We start from the raw sequence: 25,095 nt of genomic DNA on the forward strand, positions 1-25,095 counted from the left end.
TAAGCAGGGGCTGGACTAGATTAGATGTCCCTTAGAGGATCCTTTCAGACCTACACCACTAAGACCTTAAGGGAAATAACTAAAGCAAGTCTCTGTTATTTATACTCAGAAAAATAAAACAATTTAACATCTCCCAACATGCTCATTAGAAATAATTTTACTTGGACCTAGTGATCCTTTTACAAACATTTTCCCCTTAAATTGTACTACACATCCTAAGCTATTAATTTGAATATGAGCTCTCTCTAATACGACAGAATGAAGATTGTACTTAACATTGAAAACAAGACTATTTCTCTTTTGTTCTTCTTTTTCAACCTACTTGTTTCTGTGTACCCCAAATCGACTCATCCCCAGAGCTTTATCAGAAACACAGTCCACCCAAGTGCTTCACTCAACTCTCCACTGATGAATTTCTAATGCATCCATTACTCAGATTACTCTGTGCACCTGATTACTGTTATGTTGTCTTCTATTTGTACCTGTTTCACAAATGACAGTTCTTGTTTCCCAAGCTGAAAGGTAAGCTCCCTGAGCAAGGTCCACGTTTTCTATTTCTCATGGACTCCTCTGCTGTGCCAACATTGAGTTAATGACAAATGCTTATAAATTCTTATTGTCTGACTGGTTTAACATGGAGAGAGCAAGAGCTATAGAACACTCTGTACTGAGCACCTGCATGAAGCTTTGGCAAAGTCTAAAATAAAGCTTTTCATGGAAATAAGTGCTGAATTCCTCATATTTCATCTTGAGGGGAAAATCATATTTCAGGCTTATCTTTGAAAATCAGGTAGTTATATGTTTAAAATATTTTAGGGCAACTTCAACTTAACTGAGATAAAATTCCAAACAGAACTGCAAAATCTAGTAATCATTTCACAATGTATATGTATGTCAAATCATGTTGCACACTTTAAATATATATAATTTTGTCATTTTTACATCAATAAATAAAGCTGAGTAAAAGAAGAAAAAAAGAGGGAGGGGACATATGTATATTTATCACTGATTCACACTGCAGAAGCCAACACAACATTGTAAAGCAATTATCCTCCAATTAAACATTTAAAAAATTAAAGAAAACAAAAATAAGCTCTTAAAAAGTAATGAATAAAATAAAGCTTTTCAGACTACTACATGTATGTTGATATTTGTCATTTACCGGGGACTAGAACAGCTGACAGTTAATACACAAAGGGGTTAAAGGCAAAGACCAGAGTTAAAGATCACATTGGTTTAGCTCCTGTCTGTGAGGAATGAGGAACTACCAAGGTGAGCCCACTCAAGGCAGATGGAGGCCATGTGGGAAGCCCAGCATGCTCCCCACATCACAGAGCTGTGTCGCTTCTGATTCTACAAAGGATCAATTATTCATTCTGTCAGGCCAAGTCAGTCTGGGGGGTAATAAACAGAAAGGAAAGGTGCTTTAGGAAATTAAAATGTAATAACAGTATTTAAAACAAACAAGTAAAACTTATGTTTTCTCATTCTTCATAATCCAAAAGACCCATCTAGAACAAGGCTAATAAGCTCCAGAGTTCAATCATTATGAGCCTTCATAGGGCTACTCTACACACCTATTAATGGGGATGCAGAACCTCTGCTGCTTTCTTTTTCTAAAAAAAAGTATATATGTATTTTTAATTTGGCTGCATTTGGTCTTAGATGTGGCACGTGGGAATCTTTCGTTGCAACACATGAACTCACCAGTTGTGGTACATTGGCTTAGCTGCTCCGCAGCATGTGGGATCTTAGTTCCTGGACCAGGGATTAAACCGATGTCCCCTGCATCGCAAGGTGGATTCCTAACCACTGGACCACCATAGAAATTCCCTGCTCCTTTCTTTATACATGAAAGGGGAACTTGTCCCTACGACCAGGCAGAGAGATTACTTTGCCGACAAAGGTCCATATAGTCAAAGCTTTGGTTTTTCCAGTAGTCAAGTATGGATGTGAGAGTTGGACTATAAAGAAAGCTGAGCTCCAAAGAATTTATACTTTGGACTATGGTGTTAGAGAAAACTCGCGAGAGTCCCTTGGACTGCAAGGAGATCAAACCAGTCAATCCTAAAGGAAATCAATATTCCTTTAAATATTCATTGGAAGGACTGATGGTGAAGCTGAAACTCCAATACTTTGGCCACCTGATGTAAAGAACTGACTCATTGGAAAAGACTCTGATGCTGGGAAAGACTGAAGGCAGGAGAAGAAGGGGACGACAGAGGATGAGATAGTTCGCTGGCATCCCCAACTCGATGGACACGAGCTTGAGCAAGCTCCGGGAGTTGGTGATGGACAGGGAAGCCTGGTGTGCTGCAGTCCATGGGGTCGCAAAAAGTCAGACACGACTGAGCGACTGAAATGAACTGAACTACCAGGCAGGTACTGTTCTAGGCACTGGGAGCACAGCAGTTTACCAAACTCACAATTCTAGTAACAATTATGTAAACCCTAGCTTAGTATTTGATAGAAACAAGAGGTCCAAATCGCTCAAGGATAGTCCAAATCGCTTATCTTAGAGGAGAAAACCAAGGCCCAGACAGGTTAACTAATTTGTTTCAGTTGGTTATGGTGTCTCTATGACAACAAAGGCAGGAGTAGAAACCAAATGTCTCATCTCTCATCTAGTAAAAAAACCTTGCTTATTCAAGTATTTCTGGCCATGCCAGACACTATGCTAGGCACCAGGCAAACAAAAATAAGGATAAGATACTGATTCTGTACTCTAGAAGACAATGTAAGACAATAGAATGAGTATAATAAAAGAAGTGGTAACAAAGAAAAAGCAAATTATATTTCTAATTGCATAGAACTTTGAATATTTTACAAGAAAATGAACTGTTAATAGTTTGTTTTATCCTCCCTGTAGCTCTATGAATACAGAATGCAGATTTTATCATTCCTGCTCTATAGATGGAGAAACTGAAGTGCAAAGCAGATAAGGGAGTCTATTAAGGTCATCTCCAGTGGCAGCAAAATGCTTAGAAACCAAGTCTGTTTACTCCAAGATAGACACTTTTGCCCCCCACTAGATGGGAAAGGCAGATGTTTTTACGTCCAGTTCCATTCTGATCAAGAGTACACATTTGCAAGATTGTGGCAGAACAATCTGTGGCTGTGAAAGTAGACCTCACCGGCCTGTGAGGTCTGACTGGCTGAGTTTAGTTCTTCAATGGCTGAGTAACCAACCAACAAGAAAGACATCATTATTACTAGCATTCTTACAGCACCCATCACATATACACAAAATAGAAGCAAAAGGTTCTGCCCTCAGGGACTTAATATTGTAGCAGACAGGTACATAAACATTTTCATCCCAAAATGACATAATTAAACAAAGAACAACTAGAAGAATCATTAAAACAATGGCAAGCTGAAAACACTAAATCTAGCAATGCTGTAAAGAAATAGACTCTTGGAGGGTTAAACAGAGAACAGAAGCCTTGAAAATGTAATGAAATATACCAAGCTTCAGATTACTAAAATAAAAACTCTTACCAAAACTGCTCATCACATTTTGAAAAGTTAACATTTTAATACCTTCGTTTCACTTGTCAGCCTTACTCAAAACAATTATGTGAATGTTCAATTTCCCTCTTTCTAGGAAAGTTATATATTCTGTAACTTTTCCTATTTAAGAGGAATGAACTTATAATAGAGGTTTCCCATCAGCATGATGTGGGAAAGAGATCACAGCAGTGTGGTTTCATTGTGCTGTTCGTCCACCGTCCTCAGAAGTAACCTACATAAAATGAACCTGATCATTTTATCCTATACATAGTAAAAGTTGCAACACATCCAAGAATCACTTTTATAAAAAGTAAAAGGGGGGGGGAAAGCATTTCTTTGAGTTCAGTTTTAAACATTAATTTTACTTGTTTGATAACCTCATATCATATTTTATTTATACACTATTTACCATGGCCTTATAATATGACCAAACCATTTTAACCCTTAGCACTTTGTTGAATTATTAACAAAATAAGCAAAGCTAAAGAGAAAAATAACCAGTGACAGGAAGAATTTATTTAGGAACTGGGCCAAATAGTAAAAATTATAATCATTCTTTCAAAAAAATAATGTTATCCTTATTAAAAATACAACTCAGCTAAAAAACAAATACAAAAATACCTCTCTAATATTTCCTTAGTATACTCAAGGAATTCACATTCATAGCCAATTGCTTTCCATTTAAATATTTACTGAATTTTATGGAATGATAAATAGGGCTTCCCAGTTGGCACTACGGGTAAAGAACCCATCTGGCAAGGCAGGAAACGCAAAAGATGTGGGTTCGATACCTGGGTCAGGAAGATCCCTTGGAGGAGGGTGGGGCGACCCACTCCAGTATTCTTGCCTAGAGAATCCCATGGACAGAGGATACAGTCCATAGGGGCTGCAGAGTCAGACACAACTAAAGCAACTTAGCAGGCAGGGGTGATAAACAACAATTTAAATGACAATTCGGAACTACCAATAGGTTTCATTAGAATTACTAACGGTGCATCAAACAATTATTTCATGATATTTTCTAATCCCTAAGACTTAGTTCCACCACAAGAAAATATATTTTAATAAACAAGAGCTTAAAATCTGAATTAAAAGTTTGATCATCAACTTTTTTTGGCAGGAGAGGAATAGGGCTTGATATATCTCTAGAGCATCAAGAGAAAGACCACTGGGCCAAATCAGACCCTAAATAGTTACAGGAGGTGATAACACACGCAGCGACAGTGACATCTAGTGTTAACAACTGCAAGCCACCAGCCTGCCATTAGACCCTCCCAACCGCTAATAAACAACTATTCAAAGCTTCTCTTCTTTAAAAACCAACAAACAGACCTTCTGCCTTGTATCCAAAGATGACTCATAATCAAAGTGTTTCAATAAGGTTTTTTTCCAGACATTAAAAAAAAAAAATCTTAAGAGAAAAACATCTTAGAAAGTATAACACAATAGACCTAAAAGTAAAGAGCATTGTTTATTCAGTGTGGCCAACACCTTTAACTACTCCCCCTGGCTACAGGTTAATGCAGAAGTAATCTGGGACAAGGCCTGATGAGCGTACCTTAGACATTTAAACTTCCAGTTACTATAAAAGCAAAGATATTGCACAAGCTAGTACTTGATGATACATCAAGAAAAAGCAATTTAGGACATTTCAGGAATACCTGAAGAAGATTAAATCAAAAACAAACAAACAAAAACAACTTTAGCTGTTGCACTGAGAAACAAGCTCTACATTTCAGCCCTTGCTACCTCCAATATTTTTGTTGCTTTGAAAGGTCCACTTATTAAACAGTAGATATTTTTGCATAGGGGCTTAGCATTTGGCAGCATAGGTTCATTTACTATATTATTTTTAATAGTTTTATGCCCTAGATCAATCTATAAAAGTAAGCAAAATTCTAAAAATTATTTTTGGCCAGAACGATATTTTGTAAAAAATAAAGTTAGCATTAGATGAAGCTTACCTATTTTTTTTGGAAAGTTCATCCTTTCCCCTTTTAACTCCAAATATTCTTGTGATCAAGGTACTGAAGAGAAGCGTGGATGAATTTCTCACCTGTGTAAAAATACACAATACAGGTTAAGAAATATTCATGGCATGAAACCAACATTTACAATGTTCAAACTAGACATTCAAAACCATTACCCGATTGCCTAGTGTGTGGCTAAAGAAGATATAGTTGTGTTCATAAAATAAGACAATTTTCAATAACTTTATAGCAATTACTTCATTACTATGAAGGACTTCCTCTTAAACTGAGCTTGACAATCTAACCACATGTACACAACATAGCTTTTTCCTATACTTCTTTACAACCACCAACTGTTGCATTATCTCTTTGTACCTGTATCATCAAGTAACAGTTTTTAAAAAAACAAAACCAATAAATTTATTTTTCTACATCATCTCTGATGAATATCCCAAGAAAGAGCTTAGCTCTTCCCTTTTATTTTCTACAATCATTTACCTATGAGAAAATACTTAACAGATCTAACTCAATGGATCCACATTATTAATATGGCCAATAAAATACTAATCTGCTTCCCAACCAATGTATCAAGACAGTTTCCTATATCATAAAAATATCTTGAATATCATGGCATATTGTGCTGTGCTCAGTCGCTCAGTAGTGTCTGACTCTTTGGGACCCCATGGACTGTAGTCTGCCAGGCTTCCCTAACCATGGGGATTCTCCAGACAAGAATACTGGAGTGGGTTGCCATGCCCTCCTCCAAGGGACTCCCCAACCCAGGGATCAAACCCAGGTCTCCTGCACTGCAGGTGGATTCTTTACCATCTGAGCCACCAGGGATATTGAAAGTGAAAGTGAAAGTCCGTCATTCGTGTCTGACTCTTTGCGACCCCATCAACTATACAGTCCATGAAATTCTCCAGGCCAGAATACTGCAGTGGGTAGCCTTTTCCTTCTCCAGGGGATCTTCCCAACCCAGGGATTGAATCCAGGCCTCCTGCATTGCAGGCGGATTCTTTACCAGCTGAGCCACAAGGGAAGCCCTATACCAGGGATATTGGGCTTCCTCAATTACCTTGCCAAATCTGAGTAGAGATGTATAAATATGTACTGACTTCCCTAAGTATGTAAGGCTGTATACTAGCATGGAGAATATCCAGAAATAGAAGACACAACTAACTGCTAACACAGAGCTCATATTCTAATTAAATAGGAGTTATATAATGTGTTAAAACAGCAATATAATAAGAAAGGTAGCTGACAGTAACAATGTAGGATTTAGAAAACAGCTTCCCGAAACTCCTGCAGTAAGGATCACAAATTCAAATGCCCACAAAGGCAGTGAGTTACAGAGGCGGCAGAGGACTGGGTCTAAGGCAGGCACTATTAAGCTTAAGCTGAAGCTAATGCCCTGAGGAAAATGTATGCCCGGTGTTGCCAGGTCTTCTGCTTTTTCAACAGAAGCCAGAAACCCTAAGTTTTATGTGAATTCTATTTTGAAATATTGGCAACAAATTAAAGAAAAAAAAAAACAAAAACGTATTGTGGGAGCCAAATAAAACACAGTTGTGGGCCAGATTTGACGTATCAGCCACCAGTGTGTAACCTCTCCTCCAGAAGCACATGACCGACTCAATTTCTGTGTGGTAACTCTTGAAATGGACCACAGATACATTGGCACAATTCATACCTTAATTGCAATGAAACCCTAAAACTGGACAAGCTCACTTACATCCATTCCACAGTTAACAAACATTAATGAAATCCCTGATATCCCCAAACAAGTCACTCTGTCCTGGTACTCTAGTGACATCCCCTCTGACCTAGCTCAGGTCTTACCTCTCACCTAGTCTATGGACTTGGTTCCCAAAGACTCCTTAGGTTGAAGATGACTTAGTAAAGACATCCATGACCCTATCACCTTGAGATGGACAGGTACACACTGCTATATTTAAAATTAACAACCAACAAGGACCTACTGTGTAGCACAGGGAACTCTGCTCAATGTTATGCTGCGGCCTCGATGGGAAGGGAGTTTGGGGGAGAACAGATACATGCATATGCATGGCTGAATCGCTCTGTTGTGCTCCTGAAACTACCACAACATTGTTAATAGGTTACACGCCAAAATAAAATAAAAAGTTGGGGTTTGTTGGGTTTTTTAAAGAATCACACAAAAGCATAAAAAGAAAAGAAAAATCAATACACAAAGTTCATCTTGCCCTAAACCAAACTTTCTGACAAAGACTGCCAGAGGCAGTAAAGTTAAGACAGGACTTCCTGGAGAGGAAAGGGGAAGCCTGAGGAGGCACACTTTATCAAAACTATAGAGGACTGTTTTACAGATTGAATGAGCACCTGCAGAAGGAAAACTCCCTTGTTTGATTCAATAGGCTGAAGGCAGGAGACACATAATGTCTTTGAGTAATGTTAAGATGGATCAGACGGATTACCATCCTGATCCATTCACCATCAAGTTCCCTCATTAGTAGCCAATGACTACCATTAATTTTTCCAGTAGATACAGCAAATTAGTGGTGTTCTACCATTAGTTATAATTTTTAGAAAAACTACCATTAAAAAAAAAAAAGCTTTCCCTCATGAGCTGTTTGGTCATTCTGTTATTAGTTAATACAGAATTATTTCCATAAATTTACCACTTTGCAGAATAATGAGTTCATGCCACAGTAATCTCCAAAGGTGACCAAAAGATAAACTTATAAGACATTTAAAAATTAATTATCCTTTTATTGAGATATAATTCACATATCATAAAATTCACCATCTTAAAGGGTACTCTTCAGTAATTTTTACTATATTCACAAAGTAGAAATGATCACCACTACTTAATTCCAGAACATTTTCATGACTCCAAAATGAAACTCTATATACATTAACAGTCATTTCCCATCTTCCCGCACTAGGCAAGACTTTCTGTCTCTATGGATTTGCCTATTCTGGACATTTCACATTCGTGCAACCTTTTGAAATGAATTTCATGAAAGCATGAATTTCATGCTTGCATTCTCAAGGTTCACCCACGTTGTAGCATTTGTCAGCATGTCGTTCCTTTTTGTGACTGAATAATATTCCCGTTTATGGATATACTACATTAAAAAAATCTACTCATCATTTGATGAACACTGGGTTGTTTCTACTTTTTGTCTATTATGGATAATGGTGCTATGAACACTCATGTACAACTTTTTGTGTGAATGTTTTCACTTTTCTCGGGTATACACCAAGAAATGAACCTGCTGGGCCATGTGGTAACTTTATGTTAACCTTTTGAGAAACTGCCAAAGTGGCAGCACCATTTACACTCTTACCAGCAGTATAAGAGGATTTCATTTTCACCAGTTCTCCAAATCTTTCACAATAATTGCTATTGTTCATCTTTTAAATTACAGCTATCCTACTGGGTATGAAATGGACGGCTCACTAAGGTTTTGACTTGTATTCTCCCGATGCTTTTGACTTGCATTCCTCAATGCTGCTAAATCTTCCCATTTACTGAGGCCTTCTTTAATTTCTTTAAACAATGGTTTGTAAGTTTCACTGCACAAATCTTTTACTTCTTTTGTTACACTATTCCTAAATATTTTATTTTTGATGTTTCTATAAATACACGTTTTCTTAACTTCATTTTTGATTATTTATTGGTAGTGTACAGAAATACATCTGATTTTTGTACACTGATTTTGTGTCCTACAACCTTGCTAAATTTGTTTATTAACCCTAAGTGTGTGTGTGTGTGTGTGTGTGTGTACTTCTTAGGATTTTCTATATATAAGTGCGATCAAAAATTAGAAATAGTTTTGCATCTTCTTTCCAATCTGGCTATTTATTTCTTTTTCTTGCCCAATTCCCCTACCTACAATCTCCAGTACAATGTTCAATAGATGTGACAAGAGTGGATATCTTTGTCCTATTCAAAATCTGAGGGTAAAAGCTTTCAGTCTTTTACCATTAAGTGCATTGTTGACTATGGATTTTTCATTGATAGCCTTCATCAGATTGAGAAAGTTCCCTTCCATTTCTAGTTTATTAAGTGTTTTTAACATGAAATAGTGTTAGATTGTGTCAACTGCTTTTTACCTCTGCTTAAATGATCATGTGGTTTTTCATTCTTTATTCATATATTAATTGACTTCCATATGTTGAAGTATATATACTGTTTTTAAAATGTAGATGTTATTCAACATAGTATTTTTTTAAATTATTGTAAATGTAGACCAGAAAACTAGCATGAAGACTACATGTTACTTAAGCTAGAACAGTGTCCTTGTTTCTGTGTGATACTATTAATAGTTCAAGAATACCTGTTTTAGGTACCCTTTTTAATTTTCTAATAGTTCACCCATACTTTCTGTCCCTGTTCATTGTTGTTTGGTCTCTAAGTCATGTCCAACTCTCTTTGCGACCTATGGACTGCAGCATGCCAGGCTTCCCTGTCCTTCACCATCTCCTGGAGTTTGATCAAATTCATGTCCATTGAGTCAGTGATGCTAGCTAATCATCTCATTCTCTGCGGCCTTCTCCTTTTGCCCTCAAGCTTTGCTAGCATCAGGGTCTTTTCCAATGAGTAGGCTTTTCACATCAGATGGCCAAAGTATTAAGTTTCAGCTTCAGCCCTTCCAATGAATATTCAGGACTGATTTCCTTTAGGATTGACAAGTTTGATCTTCTTGCAGTCCAAAGGACTCTCAAGAGTCTTCTCCAGAATCACAGTTTGAAAGCATCAATTCTTCAGTGCTGAGCTTTCCTTATGGTACAACTCTCACAGCCATACAGGACTACTGGAAAAACCATAGCTTTAATTAGGCAGGCCTTTGCCAGCAAAGTGATGTCTCTGCTTTTTAATAGACTGTCTAGGTTTGTCATAGCTTTCCTTCCAAGAAGCAACTATATTTTAATTTCATGGCTGCAGCCATAATCTGCAGTGATTTTGGAGCCCAGGAAAATAGTATTTATCACTGCTTCTACTCTTTCCCCTTCTATTTGCTAAGAAGTGAAGGGATCAGATGCCACGATCTTAGTTTTTTAAATGCTGGGGTTCAAGCCAGCTTTTTTACGCTCTTCTTTCACCTTTATCAAGAAGCTCTTTAGTTCCTCTTGACTTTCTGCCATGAGAGTGGAATCATCTGTATATCTGAGGTTGTTGATATTTTTCCCAGCAATCTTGATTCCAGCTTGTGATTCATTCAGCCCAGCATTTTGCATGATGTACTCTGCATATAAGTTAAATAAGCAGAGTGACAATACACAGCCTTGTCATACTCCTTTCCCAATTTTGAACAAGTTAGTTGTTTTATCTCCAGTTTTTAACTGTTGCTTCTTGGCCTGCATACAAGTTTCTCAGGAGACAGGTAAAGTGATCTGGTACTCCCATCTCTTTAAGAAGTTCCCACAGTTTGTTGTGATCCACATGGTCAAAGGCTTTAGCGTAGCACGTCCTCGTTCAGTCTAAAGCTAATGAGGAGGAGAACTAAGAAGTACAATTGAGAAAAAGTCTGTGACTAACTGACAAACTGCATCATCAACTCCTAAAACACTGATAGTAAACACTAATGTGAGTCACAGATGTTAAATCTTAACATGGGTAATGAAAAAGTTCATATACAGTGATAGTATATTTTGAAAAACTCACAGCAGGAATGGCCATGAAAACAGTCCTGCTTATTAGCAAGGAAGGACCAAGGAGAATGCAAATTTAAAGGAAAGGAATGACAGAAAAGAGTAAGTCGAGATAAAGTTAGAAAGGGACAGAATAGAATGGTTCCCAAATAATTCTAGCTATAATCAATCCTTATCACAAGCAAAATACCAGAAAACCTGTTCCCTTACTGCCATCACACCCTCAACATACGGCTCCTAGAGATTTGGTATTTGGCTACAAACTGACAACTGCTACCAAAGTTTTTCCTGAGTACATACGCTTTTTCTTTCCTTTCTGGTATGAAGAAGTTTTCATACAGATCTGTAAGATACAGAAGAGCTAGGTAAATGAAAATAAGGTTGCACAAAGCAGTGTGTGTGTGTGTTTCTGAGTGTGTGAATGTGTGTGTATTCTGAGTGTGTATGTATGCATGTGCACATATGTATGTCTGTGTTAGTCACTCAGTCATGTCTGACTCTTCACAACCCCACAGACTGTAATCCATCAAGTTCCTCTGTCCATGGAATTCTCCAGACAAGAATACCAAAGTGGATAGCCATTCCCTTCTCTAGAAGATCTTCCCGACCCAGGGATCGAACCAGGGTCTACTGCATTGCAGACAGATTCTTTACTGTTTGAGTCACTCGGGAAGCCCTATATTATACATTTTTCTTATACGTTTGTATTTTCTTATATAACATGAATTTCTTCAATAATAAGAATGCTGCCTTAACAAATATTTAAAAATATGAATGAAGAACCTACCATGTGCAATCACTATGTGGTCTGATCATTTACATATCATGTATCTTCACTCTTCATGGACAGTCATGTTCTTGAGGGTGGAATTATGAAATATTTTGTCTAGTGCACACAGTGCCAGTTTATCCTAAAAAGAAATCTTTCTGAAAAAATTAAATGGGATTTTGATTCTAATTCGCCTTCCATCACTTCTTAGCCATGGACCTTGAAAACAACATCTAAAACTTCAAGTCTCAAATCCCTCATCTGCAATCTAGGAAAACCATACTAGGATTTCTGGTCCTATGATTAGGGGGAGGATTAGCCCTGACTGGAATTTGGAGTGACTTTCTTCCAAAGTAACAAGACACTTTTCCCACAACAGGAGAAAAGAAGAGACAGAGCTTCCAGTAGCCCATACATCACCTATGGGTGAATTAAGGAAAAAGCACTCTTCCTGTGAGTGAATAAAACTCCACGCCATGGCATGTAGAGCATGGCTGGGTTTCAGCACCGCACAGCTCTCAGCCTGGCACCCTTGCAGCAAGCTTACAACCACCAGAGGGCCTGCAGACAGTGCCAACAAGGGCACAGAGTGCACAGGGCAGCACTGCTGGGAAGATCTGAAAGGCCCTTTGTTCTCCTCTGAAACCCACTGCATACTGTAAACCAGAGGTGGCCCAAAGAGATGCAAAGTCAGATGCACCGGATAGAAATATAAACCTGGTGTGGGTCTTGGCAGGGCCCTAATGTGGCCTACTCAACAGAGCTTCCAGGCAAACAAAAGGATGAGTTACCTGTCCAGCAATGAGGATACAGGGAAGAAGATCAGGCATCTGAACATAAAAAAGGGAATGCCCAGAAATGTCTCCAATCCCAAAACTTGCCTGGAAAATTCTCAGTTTCCATGGGTAAACACACCTAGAAAATTACGTTTGGTACCTAATTTTTAACTAAACAAGCATCATCTAACATATGTGTTGAAGATTATCACTTGCCACCACCTTTACTCATATTTCTCTATTCTGAGCCACCATCATCACTTGGCAGAATTATTACAATATCTTCCTGAGTGGTCTTCCACCTCCCCTCACCTCACAATCAAGACTCCATTTTTCACTCCATCAGTCAAATCCAAGCACCCCCCTACTGTGAAACTCTCTCAGGCAGGATTTCTCAACAGCAAGCATCAAACCCCAGACACCAATGGTGGCTGCGGCTCCTTCATCCATTTGCAGACTCGGATGAGACTCGGCCTCATGTGGCACTGGATCTGGCTTCTCTAGCGGCTGCCCAAGGGTTGTGCCAACACCTGCCCACATTGTGAACTTTGACCAGCAGAGACAGAGGGTGGGACTGTTCCCAGAGCTGGTAGTTTCACACGGCCTGGCTAGAAGAAGCACCACACGATGAGACAAGGAGCTCAGTTTTCCTCCAAGTTAACCTGTAAGGCCTGCTTGTTAATGTCTTTTCTCACCTCACTTCCCAACATTCCTGCTGCTTTGGGTTTGTATCATTCAATAAAAACTTAGCACCTAGGCTACATCTTCAGCTCTGTTTTCGGGGGGACAGGTCAAAACCCTACAAGATAAGGAAGATGTACTTATTCACTACATTTCCTGAAATATGCAAAATGTTCCCCAATAATATCACAGATTCTGATTCACAAATAATAGTGTGTTCTTGGAAAGTTACTTCTCCTCTCTGAAACTTGTTTTTCTTATCTATAAAACAGGGGTTCTAATAATAGAATCTACCTAGCAGGATTATTCCAAGCATTAACTGTGGTAATGTAATTCTGCCAAGCACAAGGAAAACAGTCAATGAGACAGTCATTATTATGATTATGTCTTACTTATCCTTGTATTTCTAGTGTTTAACATTTTGCAATAATACATTTCCCCTGCATTTTAAAAATGCCTAATAGGTGGTAAAGATGGAGAGATGTGTGTGGTCTTAATACAGATTAAGAATCTGTACAAATATATACATGAATGCTTCTTAGAAAATGTTCCTTTACTGCAAAATTAAAATTAAGCTTGTTTTACCTTTTTTTTTTTCCCCATCTAACCTACCAAGAAAAACAATTAGGTCAAAAGTACAGATGGAGTCACCTTTACGAACAAGATATATTCCTGAGAAGATGTGTACAAATAAGATTTTTCTAAATCAAAGCATATTTCACACACCGTCAGGAAAAAGCACTCTTTAAAGAACTTTACACAGAATGCTACAGTGAATTGTTTTGTAAAACGAAGACTTCTTCACATTCATTATGTTGACAGGGTACTGGGGTTACCTTAGATCAGGCTCTTACATGGGAGTATGGATCATTATAGCTGTGATGTTTATTTCTTCTGGTAAACAAACAAACTGAATAGAAACAAAAAGATTCCTTTATAACCAGTGTTAAAAGGGAAGATTCCTCCCAAATAAAACTATATATAAGCACTTACATATATTTGTGCAGGCTATTAAGGGTATATGTGAGTAGTACACACATGTAAAAGCCGTATAGAAAAAAAGAGAGAACATATTGGAATACTAAAAATTATTATATCTGTATGGTAGTTAAACAGGTGACTTCTCCTTTTATGCTTTTATTTTCAAACTTTCTGCAGTGCACATGTGTTACTGTTTAAAAGGTCTTTTCAGAAGACTTTTCCAAAAAAATGATTCATTCATTTCTAATACTTTTAGTTTTGCCAGTTGGAAAAGTCGCTGGGTTTCACTCTCTGGAAGGCCTTTCACAGAGAACATTTGTCTGTACTTGTGGAATGAATGGAGTAAAGAAAACAATACTGGGGTTTCTGGCAATCAGTTTTATGATCTCTACTCTTCCTGACGGTCAAGCCACATTCCTACCTGCCTCTCCTGACTGTATACGGGTATTGCTCTGTTTTCCTGTAAATGCAAAAGGTAAACACCGTGTCCTCAGGAGTAGTTAGGCAATGCTCCTAGGCAGGATGCAGATTTCTTACAGGAAGACCTACAGTTTTCCAGGCAACAGTTGGCAACCTTGAGGATTCCTCTTTACACTGGGAGTCTGTGCCCTGGGCTACACTGCAATATACTGACTCTCAATTAGAGGCTCATCAGAGAGTCATGAAATGGTGTGTGCAGCTCGCTGATTGGGAAATCTGCTTTTCTAGTAAATTCTCTTATTCTGCAGATCTAGCTTCTTTTCTCCTCTCCCTTTACTAATCTTCTTTTTTTTTCTAATGACACAGGCAAGTGCCTGCAAACCACAGGTTAGTGTCCTTTATTCCATAAGGCACAGTGATGCAGGAAAACAATAAAATCATGGTGTTTTCTCCAGTCAGAAAGAAAAAAAGGTTAACGTTTACTTTCTTAAATCCAACAATTGTATTAGGTATTGCCAACAATCTTATAATTCTCAATCAAAAAGTTTTTGGATATATTGCAAAAAACAAAACAAAATAAGCGACTCAACATTTAACCTCCATTTTAATCTTTTGTGATTGTCTTTTTCACCTTTTGATAGAGTATATTTCCAGCATTCACTCAACACACTGATACCCAGGGCCTACAACATCCAAAAGAAAGACACATTGAGATACTCAAAGTTGTTTTGCTTCCAGCTCAACATCAAGTGGAAATCAAAACATCAAATGAGATATCACTTCATACTTGTTAAGATGTCTATTACCAAAAAACCCAGAAAATAACAAGTGCTGGTGAGGATGTGAAGAAACCGGAACTTTTGTGAACTGTTGATCGGAGTATAAAACAGTGCTGCCATTGCGGAACACAGTTCCTCAAAAAACTAGACACAGAATTAGTATATGATATATGCAAATGACTTGAAAGCAGCGACTCAAACAGTTACTTGTACATCAATACAAGTATACAAGATCACTACAACATTATTCTCAACCGCCAAAGAGAAACAGTTTAAGTGTTCATCAACAGGTGAATGAATAAACAAAATGTCAAATATCCACACAATGGTATTTCATTCAGCCTTAAAAAAGAATGAAATTACAATACATGCTACAACATGGATGAACCCTGAAAACACCACGCTAAATGAAATAATCCAGACACGAAGAACAAATATTATATGACTCTACTTACATAAGGTGCCTAGAATAGGCAAATTCACAGAGACAAAAAGTCGAACAGAGACTACCAGGGGTTGGGAGGAAAACGGTGGAGGGGAGTTATTATCCAGTGGGTACAGAGCTTCTGTTTGGAATGATGAAAAAGCTCTGAGAATGGAGTGGTAATGACTGTGCAACACTGTGAATATAATTAATACCACTGAAATGTATAGTTAAAATGGTTTTAGTTTTTTTAAAAAAGATAATTGACAATTGAAACAAAAATAATAACAATGTAGTGTGAATTTACAATATACATAAAGCAAAATCTATCCTAAGAGCACAAAGATTGGGAGGAGAGAAATGGGAGTACATATTGCTAAGTTCTTAAGAAATGGTAAAATATTACTTGAGGACAGACTATGATGTTGAAGATATATATTAATACTATAAACTCTAAAGCAAACACTAAAATAATAAAACAAAGAGTTATGGCTAATCAGCCAATACAGGAGACAGAATGTAACTGTAAAATACCAAGGGTCAAAATGTAGCTTGACTCAAGGATTTATCCCTTGGAGTAACTCCTTAACAAAATGCAGTACATATTTTTTATCATTCAGTGAAAGGTTAGTTTATTAAAATCTACTCATAAGTGTAATTAAGTCAATGAAAATAAATGGCAAATGCACTTACTGCCCAGACTGGGGATGTAAAGCCCAGAATCGCGGCCTTAGTTCCATCAGCAACATAAGGGATAATAATTTCTCCCAGACGTGTATCTCTGAACAAGGCTCTAAGGATATTTAAAGCATGAACCTAGAATAAAAAGTTCAAAATTAGTTGTAGGCTGAAGACCATGGTAATTTCAGATCTGTATATCTCCAGTAGCAAACAAAAAATTTACCAAATTACAGGAAGAAATGAATAATTCACAAATAAAATTGATTTTTAATAAAACATGCCTAATAATTGATAAATCCATTTTTTTAAGTTAGCAAGATTTGAACAATGCAATACAAAAGCCTGATCCAATGGACCTATATAAAATCCTATACCTAGGAAATACAGGCAATACATTCTCTTCAAGCACACATGAAACATTTATTTTTAAAATGACCTCAAACCTACCACAAGTAAAGCCTCAACAAGCACTAAAAAAATTAATTTCTTACAGATTATGCTCTGATCATAGTGCAATTAAGTTACAAATCAGTTTCCTTACATACTTTAAAAACTGACACATTTTAAAGCACAGTCCAAGAAAACAAATATTTAGAGGTGGATAATAATAAAGATGCTACACATTGACACTTGTGTGATGCATTTAAGTGGAATCTAAAAGAAACATACACCTTAAATGCATCTATTTAAAAAAAAACTATCATATATAGAAAGGATAAAAACAAGGTCCCACTGTATAGCACAGGAAACTATAATCAATATCCTATGATAAACCATAACAGAAAAGAAAATAAAAAACTGTATATATATAAAACTGAATCACCTTGCTGTACAGCAGAAATTAATAAAACATTGTAGATCAGCTATAATTTTAAAAATTGGAAAATATGTCCAATTAAGACAACAGAGAAAGAACAATAAATTAAAAATTGAAAAAGAAAATTTAAAAGATTCGAAAATTTTAAAATCAATGACTTAACTATGAGCATTAACAAAACCAAAAGATGATTCTTTGAAATAGAAACAAATCATGAGACTAACCAAGAAGAGAGAGAAGAAAATAAACAATGCCATGAATACTAAAGAGGACATGATTAAAGGTACATCAGAGTTAAAAAAACAAAATGTACATCAGAGTTACAAAGGTACATCAGTTATAAACTGACCAGTTTCCTAGTCAGAAAAATTTAGGGCAAAATGAACAATTTTCTAGAAAGCAGAACTAATCAAGCCAAATTCAAGGAGAAACGGAAAAGCTATAGAGACATTACCATTATATAAAGGAAATCAATAGTTAAAAATCTCCCACATAGACCAAAACAAAAGCAAGACACCAAACCCAACAAAATAACACAAACATTCATACACACAAAAGACCCACGTGACTTTATAGATAATTTCTACCAAATATTCAAAGAATAGATAATTCCAATCTTACTTAAACCATTAAGAGAAATGCCCAAGTTTGTTTCAACAGTCCAGTAGCCTGGCTATTAAATAGGCTATCAACTTTAAAAAAAAAAAAAAAAAAGAGGTAGGGACAACTACTTTGAGAAATGGTATCTATTAAAGGCTCAACCTGTACATACCCAATAACCACTCCTAAGTATCTACTCCAAAGAAATGTACATATATGTTCACCATTAAGCATGTAAAAGAATGTTCTTAAAAGCACTGTTCTTAATTACCTCAAATTTAAAACTATCCAAATGTTCACAACAGAACAGATAAACAAATTATATACTGAAAAGTGAAGGTATTAGTCTCTCAGTCGTGTCCGACTCTTTGTGACCCCATGGTCTGTAGCCTGCCAGGCTCCTCTGTCCACAGAATTCTTCAGGCAAGAATACTGGAGTGGGTTGCCATTTCCTTCTCCAGGGAATCTTCTCAACCCAGGGATCGAACGTGGGTCTCCTGCATTGCAGGCAGATTCTTTACCAACTGAGTCACTGCTGCTGCTAAGTCGCTTCAGTCGTGTCCGACCCTGTGCGACCCCATGGACGGCAGCCCACCAGGCTCCCCCGTCCCTGGGATTCTCCAGGCAAGAACACTGGAGTGGGTTGCCATTTCCTTCTCCAAAAAGTTCTAATTACATACTACTACATAGCAATGAAAATGCATAATTCACAACATGTATGATATCATAAACAAAATGTCAAAAGAAATTCTATCAGAGTATAGAATGTATGGCTACATTCATAAGAAGTTTTTTAAAAAAACAGGTAAACCTAAGGTGTTAAAACTAAGTTAGTGGTTATACTTGGGGGAAAGGTGCTGCTTAGAAGGCAGTATGAGTGGGCTTTCAAGTGCTAAAATGTTTCCCTTCTTGCTGAAGTGTGTTCACTCTGTGAAACTTTGTGGAGGCAAACATTTGTACACATCTCTGTATGCTTAGCATAATTCAACAAAAAACTCTCACATAAAAAAAGGACAGATACAGCATGAAAAAGGAAAAGCACAGCTTAATATCAGTTTCAAATCCAGTGAAAACATGTGAAATAAATTTTTTTTCAAATTTTTAAGTGAATCTAGCAACGTGTAAAAAAATTAACCATTTCAAAGTTAGGAGTTCATTGTCTTATTGTAAAGGTCATATTATATTAAAAAGTCAACATAATTCATGATATTTGCAAATTCTAGAAGAAAACATTTATCTCAAAAATGCTTAAAAGCGTTCAATAAAATCTAATTTCCTTGAAAAGAGGAAACCTACAGCAACTATCAGAAACAACCCAAGGATGCTGGCTATCTCTATTTCTATACAGAACTATTACTACGTGCCACCCAGCAGTTAAGAAAACTTTTTTAAAGAATCAGGAAAGGAAAGCAAATTTAGCATTACTTATGAAGGATATGATTATCTATAAAGAAAATGCATGGAATTTACAGATAAGTCATTAGCTGTATTACAGCAATTTAGGCAGGTGACTGAACATTTCACAAAAGATCTGTAAGACTTTTATGGAAAATTATCTTTTAATGTAATGAAAAACATTAAGAAAGATCTGAATAAATGGAGATATAAAGCCATCTGCATGAACTGAATCAAAAAAAGAAGTCATTTTTCCCAAATAATAAATTTAAATTCCAACCAAAATTCAAAAGGGCTTTCTGGGTGAACTTAACAAGCTGATTCTAAAACTTTTATGGCAGAGCAATGGGACAAGCACTGCCAAGGTAATTCCAAAGGGGGAAGAAAAGGAGATTCATTCTATCAGATATCGAAGCTTATTTAAAAAAAATACAGTAAATAAAATAGTGATTTAGGGACAGACTAACATAATAGAGCACAGAAACAGACACATATGTCGACAGAAATAGTATTTGAGATAAATGGTGTTAGTACAACAGTACAAGAGTAAAGGGTGCATTATATAAAGAAAATATGAAATATCTTTCTGACTTGGTTATGGAAGGCTTTCTAAAACAATATCCAAATGCACAAACCACAAGGGCTGATATATTCCATTTTATTAAAATTTAAAACTTCTGGGCAATAACAATAATAAGCAAAGTGAAAAGAAGCAATAGACTGAGAGAAGACGTGTAATTCAAATAACAAAAAAGGAAAAAAAAAAATCAGGAAAACAATTTTAAAACAACAACAAAAAACCCAACTCCTGCCGGACAAAGACAACCAAATTAAAGGTAGGCAAAGTCTTTAAAAAGGCAATGCACAGAGGTTATCCAAAAGACTAATAAATATACAGAGAGTTGTTAAAGCTACCAGTTGTCAGAAAAATACAAATAAAACTGGGGAACACAATAATTTCACACCAAGCAGAAAAGAAAACATTTATATATAGTGAAACTCTGCTCAGAAATTAAAATGAACTTGGAGCTCACTAACCTTAAAATATGTTGATTGGAAAAAACCCAAAATAAAACAATGTGTAGATAACACAATTCATATTCAAAGAGGAAAAAAAAAGCTCTTAAAGAATGAAAAACACGCATGAAATTTTTCGTTTAGTGATTTATAGCTGAGAAGGAAAAAAGGGAAACAGAATATGGAGGCATCTAGAGTGTATTCAATCTGTAATGTTTTACTTCTTAAACTTGGAATTGGTTTTATGGATGTTGCTTAGTCGCCATACACTTTTATGTGCTGAAATATTTCAGATACATTAAAAAATATAGAGAAATAAACCATGGGAGAAAAGTAGCAAAGCAAATCATCTAACACCTAGAAGACTGGTCAGAGATGAAATATTAAATTTTTACTGATTTAATAAAAATGATCACTAATGGCAATCAATGACTTTGAAGCCGAGTAAGGTAATCAAAGCACTCTTAAAAATCAAATGCCACTATTTTCAGATGTTCTTATTAAACAATAGTATTTTTCTAACTCGTAGTCTAAAAAGTGGAACCAGTTATATTTTTCACATTTTAGGGGGGAAAAAATCTTAAAGTGATTTCAGATCATTTCTGAAAGATGATCTGTAACTTTTCATTTAAAACTTTCAAAGAATTTTTACATCATACAGTCACAGGCCACTATGTGACATGTGTTAATAAACCCTATCCTTTCCCACTGGCCCACTTTCTGGCCCATGGGCTTCCCTTTAATACCTCCCACAGGCTCTGACATAAAACCATACGTACTTACTGTACTTGACTGTAAACTTCAGCTCTCAGTCTGTTCTCTACCTAACATGGGCCTCCACCAGGTGGGCAGGAACATCCTACCACGAGGCATTGGCTGAGAAAGCCTAGACAAGAAGTTTCTGACAGGTGTGTACTACCATGGAGTGGGGCGGAACTGTGAGGAACACTTAACCCAACTTCATACACACAAATAAGTATATACTTAATCCAACGTTAGCAGTGACAAAAAAGGACTAAGAATTAGCTAAAATTAAAATGTGACTATACCAAAAGCCAGACACTACATTTTAGGGGACAACCCAACTGCTAAATTTTAAAATATACATCAACTCAAAGCAGCACACACGAAATCTGAAAGTGATAGCACATTCATTTTTTAATTTTTAGATACAATTGTAATATTGTAAAATACCTTGTCTAAGTCAAATGTTTTCACTAGAGTTAAAAAACAGACCATCTTGGCTAATCTATACCAACTACAGCAATGGTTTATTTTGTGGACTAGAAAAACCAAACCAAAAGCAACCTCTCCAAATAAGCTTCAAATGTCTGTCTTATCTTCAGGGGCTCTGCATCTTTGACAGATTTTTTAAATTTTCTTTTTTAAGTACAGCAAAGATTTAAACCACTGACTTCCTAGCAGAGTTTGTGTATTTGCATTATTACCTTGGGGACTGTGCTTTGTGAGTCATCTGTAGGTCCAGCCAAAGAGATTAACTCTTTCATTGTTATTTTCAACAAATCCATTTTGCCTTTCTTAGGTTCGGATGCCAACAATGCCTATGGAAAAACAACAAAGAAATTATCAGGACTATTATTGTATATACACCGGTCTGCTATTCCCCAGAATGGATTCCCCAATGGGGTGTTAAGCAAGTTAATTAAGCTGTGTGACCTTGAGCAAGCAGCTTAACCTCTCCATCCCTCAGATACTTCACCTGTAAAATCAGGTGGTGATATTACAGAATCTCTACGGTTACCTCCAGTTTGGCTTGTTGATTATGTAACGCTAAGAGGCTGAAAACAGCTCCTGTTGATAACTCTTCTAGGACCATAACTGAGTGGCAGGTCTCAGATACAATAAGTTTGAATTATCCAACAAGAAACTTCCCTTTACTTGAAAAACAAAAAACCTCTGGATTAAATTTCTTGTAAGGATGTGGAAACTCCCTGGAGATAGATCAGTTATTCAACTCTTCATGAGAGGACTGGAGGCTGGAGGACTCTCAAACTGTAGCACTGGAAACTCCATGGGACAAAAGGAAATACTATGAACTTCAAAGAGGTCCTATATTTGAATGTTCAAGAGTTGCTTACTTTCTAACATTTTGATAAACATAAAAACAGTAGTATGAAACCACTTGAGGCAATAAAAAGGAGTAAGTACTTCCACATGCTACAATATGGATGAACCTTGAAACATGAGGCTAAGTCAAAGAGGACAAACACAAACACCACATTTTATATGATTCCATTTATACAGACAGAATATAGGTTAGTAGCTGTGTAGGACTGTGAGTAGCCAGAATATTTCATATATATGTAGCTACTGGCTGCCAAGAGTGAAAGCTTCAAGTCATTCAGCTTCTTCTGAAACATTTATAACCCATAAGGAGCAAAGTAAAAATACATAGGCAAAACAGGTTTAAAAAAGAAATTTCTCATAACATATTTATGCTCAGAAAATACATAAACTATCTTTTGACCATTCAAAAAAATTTTATATATATCTACACCAAAGGTAAGCTCATAAACTAAGTAAGCAGTTTTTCTTCCCAGCTAACACCGAGCAGAGCTTTCCACTAGAACAAGAATATCACTTTATTGGTAAAGTTATACTAGGAAAAAGGGGACTTTCCTGAGCAGATTTTTTCTATTAATTTAGATTTTATTCAACCAAAATAAATAAGAAAGCCATATGTGATTACTGATGTGTCTCCTGGGAACCATAGTTTTTTGGTTTTTTTTTTTTCCCCCAAGAGCTGTGTGTAGTTATGACATTCTTCTCAAGGCTGGGCTAAGAAAGTACAGTCCTGACCTCTCTATCATTATCACCCAATATGTGATATTAGTTGGGAACCAAGAAATAAGCACACAGCACAAATGTGCAACCAAACCTTGCTGCTGCCTTAACACTTGTTCTCAGACAGACATAAGGGGCAAAAACACACTAGGTCAGAATGAGTTGATTTCTGAAGATCACTAAAATCTACCACCTTGGTGATCTGTGTGTCAAATCAACCTTTCCAACTGGTACCCACTGTCATAAAAAATCATGACTCTGGGAATTTGGGGGAGGAATAACAAAGGGAAGGAAAAAATACTGGGACACTAAAAGACAGACTTCATTTCACTTATTTTCATTTTCTTTTTTTTTTTAAACCTATTCCTAGATTTTATCTTCCTGAATATTAAAGAAAGATCTTTCAGGTCGGGTCTGATTTAGTATTGTGAGGACTTAGTTTTTATTCTTTGGATTCATAAAGGTGATGGCCTCTTAATTTCAACACTGTGGAAATATTTTCCTATCAATTAGCAATATCTGAACATGCTGATATGGAGCAATCTTTAAGGTATAATGTTAAGTAAAAAAAAAAAGTAAGGGGCAAAACAATGTGTGGAATATGCTTTCATCAGTGATAAAAAACAAAATGCATGCACACACACTCTCTCTCTCTCATAAGACAGGTGTTCAGGAGGCAGGGTGCCTGGGCTCAGCTCAAGTCTTAGTTCTGCTTTTACTATCCCTATGGCCACTGGCAAGTCACTTACCTAACTTTTCTATGGCCCAATATATGGATGATAATAGGATCTATCTTGTAGGGCTTGAGAAAGGATTAAATGAGAAAACATGTGAAATAACCACTTATAAAAGCTACTATTAGGATTAGGATTATTTCATGCATGGATATTTTGTGGAAGGATTCAAAAGAAACTTTTAACACTGGTTGCCTACAGTCTTAAGGGTCTTTGAAAAGAGAGGAAGAATATTCTTTCTAATTGAAAAAAAGGTAGGATGTGCACTTCTGGAAGTGAGGAATGAATGCACCACAGTGATGTCTTCATACTTCACACACAGGCGGAAATCTCTACCACTCTCTGCTCATATTATAAGACTGACCTCTTAGAGGGTTTGTTCCAAGAAGAGATCTGTCACAGGAACACAATGTCCACACGTTATAACAAAGTATTTGTGAAATGAACTACAGAAAAGACAGAAATGTCCCTTATGCAATACGGTCACTCATGGGTCAGGGGGGTTATTATCAAAAAACAAACAAAACCCCCAGCTATGATCCTGCAGGTAAGCATAATACCTGTATGTAGAAAGGAATTCCAGCACTGCGTCTTGTGGCACAGAGTTTAGACGAAGGATCACAGCACTTAATTTCCTCTAAAACACTCAATAACCACTCTTCCGGTAACTTTTGCAGACTCACATTAGGGCACCTAAAAGGCATATGTAAAGCAAACATTTGGAATTATCAGGTACCAAAAGGTAAAAGCACAAACTATTGACACACATTAACACTGTTAGGAAAGAACAAAATCCTGGCATTCGGAAGGAGGGAAATTAAAAGTGTCTCACTTTCTACTTTTCACCTACTTTCTTTTTTATGATGGGTCTTAGGATTTGAAGCTGTGACAGGTTCTATTTCTTACAAAAACACACACAGCACGTGTCTTATCTGTAAATGAGCTTTAATATCTAAGCTTGCACCCACATCCAAAATGTTCTGAAGGTTTACCAAGGACTCACCAATGTTCTATATTGCAAAATTCAAGATTTCCAGTGAGAGGAACATAACCTTATAGTTTATTATAGTTTATAGTCTGCAGTTGTAGAAACTAT

General features: G+C 36.6%; 1 protein-coding gene across 6 annotated transcripts in view; it reads right to left on the minus strand.

The window, feature by feature from the left end:
- THADA (THADA armadillo repeat containing) overlaps positions 1 to 25,095 on the minus strand; it is a 334,534-nt gene that overhangs the window by 233,156 nt on the left and 76,283 nt on the right. For all 6 annotated transcript variants that reach the window (XM_055539939.1, XM_055539943.1, XM_055539942.1 and 3 more), the window contains 4 exons: positions 24,560 to 24,692; positions 21,909 to 22,022; positions 16,644 to 16,766; positions 5,475 to 5,566 (listed from right to left, as the gene is read on the minus strand). In XM_055539939.1, the coding sequence (XP_055395914.1) occupies positions 5,475 to 5,566; positions 16,644 to 16,766; positions 21,909 to 22,022; positions 24,560 to 24,692 (462 nt within the window). The remainder of the gene's footprint in view (positions 1 to 5,474; positions 5,567 to 16,643; positions 16,767 to 21,908; positions 22,023 to 24,559; positions 24,693 to 25,095) is intronic.

This window comes from Bubalus kerabau, chromosome 11, assembly GCF_029407905.1.
Source record: "Bubalus kerabau isolate K-KA32 ecotype Philippines breed swamp buffalo chromosome 11, PCC_UOA_SB_1v2, whole genome shotgun sequence".
Taxonomy (NCBI): domain Eukaryota; kingdom Metazoa; phylum Chordata; class Mammalia; order Artiodactyla; family Bovidae; genus Bubalus; species Bubalus kerabau.